The sequence below is a fragment of the Macrobrachium rosenbergii genome, chromosome 34 (assembly GCF_040412425.1).
Source record: "Macrobrachium rosenbergii isolate ZJJX-2024 chromosome 34, ASM4041242v1, whole genome shotgun sequence".
NCBI classification, from domain to species: Eukaryota; Metazoa; Arthropoda; class Malacostraca; order Decapoda; family Palaemonidae; genus Macrobrachium; species Macrobrachium rosenbergii.
The window spans coordinates 4,786,830-4,797,103 of record NC_089774.1 but is presented as its reverse complement, the minus strand read 5'-3'; the positions used below and the strand labels follow the sequence as shown (position 1 = coordinate 4,797,103).

The following is a 10,274-nucleotide window of genomic DNA, read 5'->3' as shown; positions in this document are numbered from 1 at the left end:
TGTGACTTATCCACCGGGCGTTGGTGACCAACGCCTCTAATTGTTTTTTTAAGTTTTGTTCGATTATAGGAATATTACTGTGCTTTTAATAATGTTATGGTATTAAAAGATACCGTAAATTATTATTCTGAGCTTTATTAAAATGTTTAATCGTTCATTCTTCCTCTCTCCAAAGTCGTTGGACTTATTCTTGAGACCAACGCTAATTTTTTTAAAGGTTTTGTTTGATTATTTACCTGAAAAAATTTAAATTATTATTCTGATTTAATTAAAGGAAGTTACCTTTTATTCTTCTTCCTCTCTCCAGAGCCAGTCGTTGGACTTATCCACCGGGCGTTGGAGACCAACGCCTCCAGTGATTTTTTAAAGTTTTCTTTAATTATAGGAATGTTAATGTATTGTTAATAATATTATGATATCAGATGATACCGTAACTTATTATTCTGAGCTTTAATTAAAGAATTTTATCTGAAATGCAGTGTTTGCTCCCTCATTGTTCCTCTCTCCATGGCCTGGCAAGAGACTTATCCACCGGGCGTTGGAGACCAACGCCTCCAATGACTTTTTAAAAGCTTTGTCTAATTATAGGAATATTAATGTACTTTTAATTATGTTATTATGTATAAAAATACCGTAACTTATTATTCTAAACTTTAATTAAAGAAATTTATCTGACATTAAACGTTTAATCCCTCATTCTTCCTCTCGCCAGCGCCAATCAAGGGACTTATCCACCGGGCGTTGGGGACCAACGCCCCAATGATTTTTTTTATTTTGTTTAATTATAGGAATGTTAATGTATTTTGATATTATTGTGATATCTAAAAATACCGTAACTTACGATTCTGAACTTTAATTAAAGACATTTACCTGAAATGCAATGTTTAATCCCTCACTGTTCCTCTCTACAGCGATCAAGAGACTTATCTACCAAGCGTTGGAGACCAACGCCTCCAATGATCTATTTTGTTTAAGTTCTGCCATGGAAAACAATGGAAATTTGATTAAAATTAAGCACAAACAGCAAGGGGAAGGGAATGTTTTTGTTTAAAATATCAAAAGAAGTTATTGAAGACTATTATATATAATCCACTGCTTGAGGCTATCCATGGAACAATGTAAATTTTAATGAATGATTTGATTATTATAAACATGAGAGAGAGAGAGAGAGATAAAGACAGACACAGAAATGTGTTCAAAGGGTTGAATTGAAGTCCTGTTTTTACCAGCTTTGTTTTGACAGATAACCAATTACTCGCAATTACTAGCTCATTTCTCTCTCTTTCTCTCCAAGCACTTAGGCCATTTGACCAATGGGTTCCTAATCATTGAATTCACTGCCTAAGTCAGCAAAGCTACATCTTGGCAAAGATTAAATCTGGGACTTTTATTTAAGGTAATGTTATCACTTAGCCAAAAGGGACTGCAGAGAGAGAGAGAGAGAGAGGAGCCATTTTTTCAATAAAATCTAGAGTACAAAGAAATTTAACTGATAAAGTGTGAAGTCTGATGACTTTGCACTAGTGAATAGAAGGCAGAAACATTCTTCAGCATCAGGTACTCAAAGGTGGGATGTCTCGTGTCTTAACAAATTCTTATAGGGTTCTGATAAGGCTCAAAAGACTAAGGCAGGATCTGTTTATAAGATGGCATTCCTGGAGGAGGAAGATACCTCTAGAAGGGCATAAGATTCTATGGCCTTGAAAGCATATATTCAAAGTGAAGATACATGATGGTCATCTTGATGAGATAATGCCTCCTTCAGCACTTTTGTCTTCTCACAAGAAAAGTTCAACTGTGAAAGAAAGAAGAAATTCCCTAAAATCAGACAGTTGACTCAAGCACTCTAAAAAACCAATAAAACTTGACCTTGTGAGATTTAAAAATAGTTATTTTAATTTACAATCCAGGCCATTACTTATTAAAGATAACATTATACTACATCACACCATGGTAATATTCTCATTACCAGTATTACGAGCAGTAAATATATTGGTGGAAAACATTAGGATAATAATTATATAATTCCCGTTCTAACACTTTTATTTAAAAATTCTAGGTAAACACATCTACATGAGGAAAGTTCTAGTCATAAAGGGAGTGTCTATATTTTCATAGTTCTTCGTTGGGCGAGTCGGTAGAGTTGTCGGCTAGCACTCACTAGGCCCGAGTTCAAGTCTCCGGCCAGCTAATGAAGAATTAGAGGAATTTATTTCTGGTGATAGAAATTCGGATTCCACAGTAAGCTGTAGGTCCCGTTGCTAGGTAACCAATTGGTTCTTAGCCATGTAGAATAAGTCTAATCCTTCGGGCCAGCCCTAGGAGAGCTGTTAATCAGCTCAGTGGTCTGGTAAAACTAAGGTATACTTAACACACAATTTCTTTATGACAATGTATAAAACTACTTTTAAAATCCCGACAAAAATCAAATACACAGGAAGCATTTAGGGACCTAAACCTATTATCTTACTGTCATTTGGGGAAAAAATACAGTACTCAAATTGCTTTGCTACAAAACTAATTAAATTCAGTACATTCCATGGATATGCTGCGTTTTACCCTTATAGCTCCGTGGAAGTTTCCGTGTACTTTTGTAGCCATATTGGACAACTGTTTTGTCAGTTCACAGAAGTACCTCTTTTGGCATGGGTCTTTTAATTATGTTACATAATGGTAGTATAGCACCTGAAAAATACTACATACAATGACATGAGTACATAAACTGTAAATAGAACCTTATTCTATATTAATCTTGCACTGTTAATGTTCAGCTTCAAGAGGGCAGGTACACTGTGACTGAAAAACATGCATCCATGAACAAAGGTGTCAATGGTACTGCTCTTACTTTAACATTTTTATTTATTATATTTCACTTTTACATAACTTCCTTAAAAAGTAAGCGGTAAAAATTAACTCAACCTACTCGATTTTGTATTGTTTTGTCTTATCTTTTATTTCTCTCTCTAGCATTCTTCTGCTATACTTATAGCTTAAAAGTTTCCTATTCTAATACTTTAATGGGAATATATATCTGCATTACAACTACTCATTCTTATGTTTCCCATTTTGCACGTGACATTAACCATAGTCTTCACATCTTCAACTCGAGTGTGGAATGGTTAAAGGGCAAATATAGTAAACATTAAAACAAGCTCAAGAAATACAAAACTTTACTCTTAGATTACCAAAATTAAACTAAAGCTTTAGAAATATGGTAGTATCAGCACTGATCACGACCAGTCATACATTAAATTCAGCTCAATGGCCGATGTAGTTAAACTACCTACTAACAGAGTAATAATATGAACAAATAGTATTCCATGATAATAAATTTACAATTACCAAAGATGTAACTTCATAAATTTCTGAATGAAAAGTATTTTTCTCGTCATTATATATTGGACCACGGAGGAGTCATGGGCTGAGGATTCTGAAGGTATGACATCACTACAGCAGATATTGACAACCTGAAATGAAACATAAATACACAAATCATATTACACTTTCATCTCCTGCTTTTACTATTAGATGTACTAGTGTAATTGTATAGAGTATAAAATGATATATGTACAGTCTGCCATCCTGATGTTCTGACCAAGACACCTTCATTCTGCATACTTGTATAGGGACAGTGGTGAGAAAGGGGTTGGTCCAGGGCTGGAGAACAAGCCTAGAACATGTACAATAATGGGCAAAATATGGAATTAAATTTCTGCCTCATGTCAGGATTAAACCCAGGACCTCCCTGGTGAGAAAAAGGCGTTTCCAATCAGGCCACGGAAGTCATAAAAGAAGTTGGAGCCTAAGCACCACACAGAAACACATTGCATAAGCAAGTTTTATCCAACTTCCCTATTAATCAGATTTACTCTAGGTACTCTTTATCTACCTTTGCATTTATATCACCTAGCACAATCACCCTTTTCACATTCTCCAAACCCACACAGGTACAGATCTGGACTCTTCCCATAAAAATTCTCTTCCAGTCTCATTCTGTTCCATTTCTGTACCATAAACAATTATTATTATAATTTTTCCTCCGACCACAATTAACTTTTACCAACAAAAATTCTTGAACTGACACATTTGTGCTCTTCATCAGTCCCCAGAGGTCTCCGATACTAAGAGTTCTTCCCATTTCCTTGGATGGATTTATTGCTGATGCAAGCATGGACTGTTTTTGATATTCCACCTGGGATCTGGGCCATAACTGTCACCTCACTAAACTATTCCATCTCCCATGAGTTGCATTCCTATCTTTCCCAATATCCAGTCACTTGTTCCTGGTCACAAGGCCAACATTTCAATCAAATTATCATGAAAATTCCCACATAACATCTGTGTAAGCCTGCTATCAGGAACACAAACAAAAAAACTGTACTGAAACACAACTTGCTAGTTGGGGGCACAAATCCTGGTTGTGCTTTCATCACATAATCTAATCAACCATAATCCACCTCTCTGTTTAATACCTGTGAGACATAACAAAACCTTTTTGAGATACTGAACGTTGGAACAAAATTGTGGATCAGCATCCAGACAGCTCCATTCCAAAATTAAAGCACAACTTTTGTGGCACAGATCTTATCCCTCTATGTCTATTGAATACAAATATAAATCTTTTTAGAAACATTGCTGCCTTACAGAAAGATTCAAGTACACAAGCACATGAGTGAACCCTTAATCCCAATCCTATAAACAAAATTTGTGCAAAAATTACTGTCAAGTTGTGAGGTGAATAAGGGTGTCTCCACAACATGGGACTCTGGCCATTACCTGACACTTATAATTTATTAATTTTTCCAATCAGGATGGTATACTCTTTATCTTCTGTCAACCTAAATAATATACCAGCATCATATCAGCATTTGAAGAAAAATTAAAATATAGTATATGGCTTTTCCTTTAATAGTTTTATTTTTAAGAACCAAAACATTCACTGCAGTTGTTGTGTTACTGCAAGATGACATTCACACTTATATTTGTGTAAAGACAAATAAAGTCAATGACAAGGAGCATCAATAGCCAAAGATATAACAGGTTATTTCTGTGGGGATGCCACTGCTTAAAAGTAAAATCCCATTTGGACATTCAATTGGAAATCAAATCAAATCCAACAGTAAATGAAGGACTACTATTATTATACTGTAGTTGTTGTTATATACTAGTTTAAAAAATTAAACTACTATGATTTTATGAGCTAAAATCGTTTGGTCACATGACGAGGGATGAGGAACAGTTAAACAAAATAGCAGCTGGTATGGAAGTGGCTGGATAAAGACCAGTGGGTTGGCCCAGAAAATCATGGAATAAGGCTTTGTATAAAGACCAACATCAGATCGGAATTCAGACAAAAAGGAAAAATCAGACATATTGACAATATTAATGACGATCTCTTCAAGGGTTTGTCTAAAGGATTAATGCATAGAGGAGGTGAAAAAAGAGGTAATAAGATAAAAGTTACAAAACTTGGACCCAGTGAGTAGATGATCAAAGGAAATGATGTAAAGTAAACTGCTATACAACTGAAGAGAGACGGATTTGTATTACAAATCATAAACAATGACAAAAGAGTACAGGAAGTTGCTATTTCACTTATAACAACATCAAAAAGTGTATCAACTTACATGAAGCTGCTAAGCATCTGTTTAGTGTCATCATTGACCCTAGAATTCGCGAAGCTGATGCAGGAACAATAAAGTGCAACCCACGCACACCATTTCAACTGAAATAAAGAGACTTGGTTAAATATAACAAATTAATAACATGGGGTCTGAAGTAAATAATTCCCGTACTATGCATCTGTGATTATTCCAGAACTTGAACTATTTGATACCCTCCTTTAGTTAAATTTAAAACTAGAATCAATAAAGCAAAGATAAAATTGAATGCAAGATCTAGAACGACAAGTAGTTTTAAAAATAAACTAGTGTACTGGGTTTCTTATGTAAGTCTTAAACACATCTCAGTAACACCTATTTCCAACTGACTTCTGAGAATTTTTATACCAATTACATGCTATACATAACCTAAATATAAGAAGAACAGCAGCTGAATGATAAATGGATAGTTTTCTCTTTAGATATCCTTGAATATTTCCAAAAAGTAATTAAGATCACTAACAATTCTGGATAATAAGGGGAGGGATGACTGAAGGTCATTTGACTAATTATGTAATATATATTGATAGTTAATTCATGTGAGATCCCTATTAAAGCTACTTGAAATTTCTATACAAATGGTATTATAGTTACTCCTACTGTTTCAATAAACATTTTACATTACACTGCAGTGATGTACTCAGTTCATCACATAAATTAATGAATAAAAAATTCCCGATTCATGTCGTACCTGACTTACTTCTATCAACACTTACAAATGACAAAAATTTGGAGAAGTATTAGATCACTAAAGAATTTTTAAAAACAATTGCAGCTTATAAATGATAGGAGAATTGTTACTGTATGTACTGAATTTGGAAGATGTACATGTGAAAAAATCTGTTTACATTACACACAGTTCATCAGCTCCCCCTAATTATAATTTAAATTCAATGATTAGAAACTTAACTCTGTAAAAAGTCAGCATGTGGTGCTAAAAGATTAAAAACCAAAACATTACTCACCCTCATCATAAGTCCACACATGCTGAAAATCATGCCGAGAACGTTCATGTAATCTGTCGTTGGATCTTCGCCAGGGGCTCCTGGTGTTCCCTGGGTTGGAGGTTTGTACCTGCAGAAGGAATTACAATATTAATTAATAATAAAAATTTTAACCACTTACAAGAGAGGCTTAAATTGTTAAGTATACTCCAGAATAATGCCTTTAGTGTACTTTTGGAACAACATAATTCTTAAGTCCATATATATACATACCAATACTGTATTCCCCTTCACCATTTAAACTAACATACTGCCTAATGACCCTAGGTCAAGCAGATAATTAGGCTGCACAGGACCCTTTAAGTAGTACATCAAAGGACTTATATTAATTAAAATCCTGGACAATGGTCCTTAGTTCTCATTCTGTAATGAAATTCTCTTTATTTACACCCAGTTAGAAAGGGATTTATTTCTGATGGTGGCTGGGATGGTATCCTGCAAGGCACTTTCAATTACAATCTCCTAATTTTAAGGTAACTATGACAGTATAGTATATTATTCTGTTGTTTTGAAAGTTCATTTGATGATTTTCAGCCAAGAGTACAGTGCACTGCAATTGCATGTCTCTGGCATATCAACTGTGAGGAGCAAGAGCTTGCTTGAAATGCCAGACAGCAGGGAACCTTCTGAACCAGAGATTAAATAGTACAGTACGTTAGGTTACTCATCTTAACCATCCTGTCCTTTAGAGTTTGGGTGACCTGACTATTTTACGCCTTAAATGAAAGACCTACTCTTTGTAAGCCTATAGATGAAACAAAAGCTATGAAAGTTGCCAAAATTTTCTTTGGACACTGCAGGTTTACCAGTAAGCAAGAACTAAGTCGGCCCGAGGGTAGGCTGTTGTGACCAGTGCCAACAAAGATTTAGCCTAGGCTGCCACCAGTGTTTAAATAGTTTAGCCATTTCTTAGAATAATAGTATATAGTTAAATTTTTTTCCATATTGCTTAAAATCTTTGGCTTCTAGGCAAATGCCTCCTGAAATAAGATATCAGCCAGTTTAAAATTATTCTCACTTTGTTCATATTGTCATGCTGTGTTCAACTGCTGATCTTCTTTGTCGTAACCAACTGACATTCCTATCAGTACTGTCTGGCACAACTTGTGATGACAATTGCAGCTTCATCATATGTTCTACGATATTCTTGCTTCCATTTTTGTGTAATACTGTTAGTTCTTTAGTGAGTTATCAGCCCTATTACATGTGTGATAGTAGTGACAGATCACTTCTAGAGGTTTCTTTATAAGTTTGATAAGCACTGTTCTTTAGTCACATGTGTATGTTTGTGCGGTGTGAAAACTTGTGCCCGAAGCTAAGACAAAAAGCTGCCCATACAGTGTCATCAAAGTGGGTTATTTTGTAGTTTTAAACAACACTGCTCATTTAAAACTATTATTATAATGATACGATTTGAAAATATTCGTTTCTGAGGTAAATGCTATGTTAACATGTTACATTGTTCCATATGTAACAAAGCTGTGGAACCCCAGTGACAAACCATACCTTTACCACCAAGTTAGGTAGTGGGGTCCATAGGCAGGGGAAACAATGCCCCTTGGGCAGGTGGGACCAGGCATTCAATGTAAATTTAGGTTATGTTAATGTAGTGTCATGTTTTTTATCATATTAATTCCTTCTCCAAAAGAATAATTCGCTAGCCATGGGGGGAGGAGGGGGGAATAGCCTAGGGCTACCGAGGGCCGCAGGCACAGGGTAACAGACTGGCCAAACATTTCTAATAGAACTGAAAGTAAAACTGAAGATTACTACCACAGCCTGGTTCCCATCAATTGCCAACCAGGATAATTACTGCCTTTTTGTATGTTTTGTTTATGTCTTTTCTTTATACTTAAGAAATTTTATGGTAGAACTAAGTACTAGCTCTGCGTCAGGTATTACCTTGGAAATTGACTTTTTCTACAGAATTTTGGTTGCATATCAAGAATTTACCATTATTTTTTGTTGCTCGACTGTAATTAACCTGCAATTAACCTCAGAACTGATTATATTTTTGCCATTGGGTATGCACAGTGTTATACGGGAACTTTTGGTAAAAAATGGTTTCCCTCACCGGGGGGCTCCGGGGGCAGAGCCCCCTGGAGTAACACGGCTTACTAGGGTAGGTTGGGTTAGGGTACATTAGGTTAGCATGGTTCGTTTTATAATAATTTCCTTAGCCAATCCCTTCTTGAACATATGGCTCCCTAATGTCTCTCGTATTCGTGGAGCCGTTCCATACAGTCTGTGCGGAGCTACCACTTAGAAATACCTACTGTATATTACTGTCTTTTGTTCATGATTATACATCCATCCCCAAAGGACTGGTATTAAACATGGTGCCCATATTGCACTTAAACTGACAGTTAATGAACAAGACGGGCACTAGTAGGTTAATAAGTCTTCAGTGTTACCGAGATGAATACTAAATGTCAAAATGACGCAAAAGCTCAAGAAAAACAAATTTCACCAGTATTACCACCTACCAGGGTAATTCAAAGAATTGCCTACTGCCTGCCACCTAACCTAGGCTAATTCTAGCCTAAGCTTGCCTTTAGTAATTAGGAAAAGCCAGGGTATTTCTAAGTATCAGCTCGCTCCGCACGGACTGGATGGAAAGGTTCTGCGAATACGAGACATCAGGGAGCCATATGTTTAAGAAGGGATTGGCTAGGCTAGGGAAATCTATTAAAAAAGGAACCATACTAATATATTGTACCCTAACCTTACAATCTAGAGAGCTGTGTTTTTAAGAAAGTGAAGGAAACTCCACTTTTTACCAAAAGCTCTCCTATCACTCTTTGTATGCGCGGTAGCAAAATTATAACCAGTTATGAGGTTAATTACCGGTTAATTACAGTCGAACGACAATAAATACCGGTAAATTCTTCATAAGGAACAAAAATATAGAAAACGTAAATTCCCAAAGTAATACTCAACAAGGAGCTAATACTTTAGATCTACCAAAGCCAGTACCCTCGTCTAACCCTCAATAATACAAAAATACCCAAACGTTTTGGGTACCACATCGTACCCAACTCCGGTACAATCTAACTGGCAGCCTAACCCCTTCAATAGGTAACGTGTACCTCAGCCCTCAGTAGCATATCGACGGTACCTCATTTCTATGTATGGTACACCTTTTTTTAGCTTAAACTTTTAAAATATCTAAAATATTTGCTCACCTGACTATTTTGTCGCCACGTTTGGGATCCGAGCTGCTGTTGGACGACTGCATTTTGACAAAATATGAAGGAGACTTTGACACTTCGGGACCGAGAAGTAGAATCACCGGTGTTGTGATTGAAGGTCAATATTCAGTAATATCTCTCAAGGTTGCGTGCGATAAATACACGATTATTCATAAATAATAGGTTATATAGCCTTATTAACTATTATTTTATATAAATTATAAATTATTTGTTATTTTTATTATAAATTTAATGTATAAAATTGTTTATTATCGTCAATTTTTAAAGGATGAATTTAAAAAAATTTTGATACATTACTAAAACGTTTGACGTGGAAGGAAACCTTAGGAAGGTAAACAAATCGCTTCTTCACTTTCTCTCTTGTCAAATCTTCTTCTTCTTCTTGTGCCCTGGGAATT

The 10,274-nt window shown here is 35.6% G+C and overlaps 1 protein-coding gene across 1 annotated transcript; it reads right to left on the bottom strand.

The window, feature by feature from the left end:
- Positions 1-2,025: 2,025 nt before the first annotated feature.
- On the bottom strand, positions 2,026-9,970 carry LOC136856090 (PAT complex subunit Asterix). Its single transcript, XM_067133721.1, has 4 exons — positions 9,850-9,970; positions 6,626-6,734; positions 5,628-5,725; positions 2,026-3,467 (listed from the first exon to the last, which is right to left on the bottom strand). Exons 1-4 carry the CDS (start codon positions 9,900-9,902, stop codon positions 3,392-3,394), a joined length of 336 nt encoding a protein of 111 aa, XP_066989822.1. The 5' UTR covers positions 9,903-9,970; the 3' UTR covers positions 2,026-3,391.
- Positions 9,971-10,274: the final 304 nt, after the last annotated feature.

What these genes read in the sequence shown, in the direction of transcription:
- LOC136856090 (XM_067133721.1), bottom strand. Translation starts at nt 9,902, where the DNA reads ATGCAGTCGTCCAACAGCAGCTCGGATCCCAAACGTGGCGACAAAATA. An exon ending in CGTGGCGACAAAATAGTCAG is followed by an intron (nt 6,735 to 9,849) that starts GTGAGCAAATAT and finishes TTCCTTCTGCAG; the next exon opens with GTACAAACCTCCAACCCAGG. An exon ending in CAGATGCTTAGCAGCTTCAT is followed by an intron (nt 3,468 to 5,627) that starts GTAAGTTGATAC and finishes GTTTCATTTCAG; the next exon opens with GTTGTCAATATCTGCTGTAG.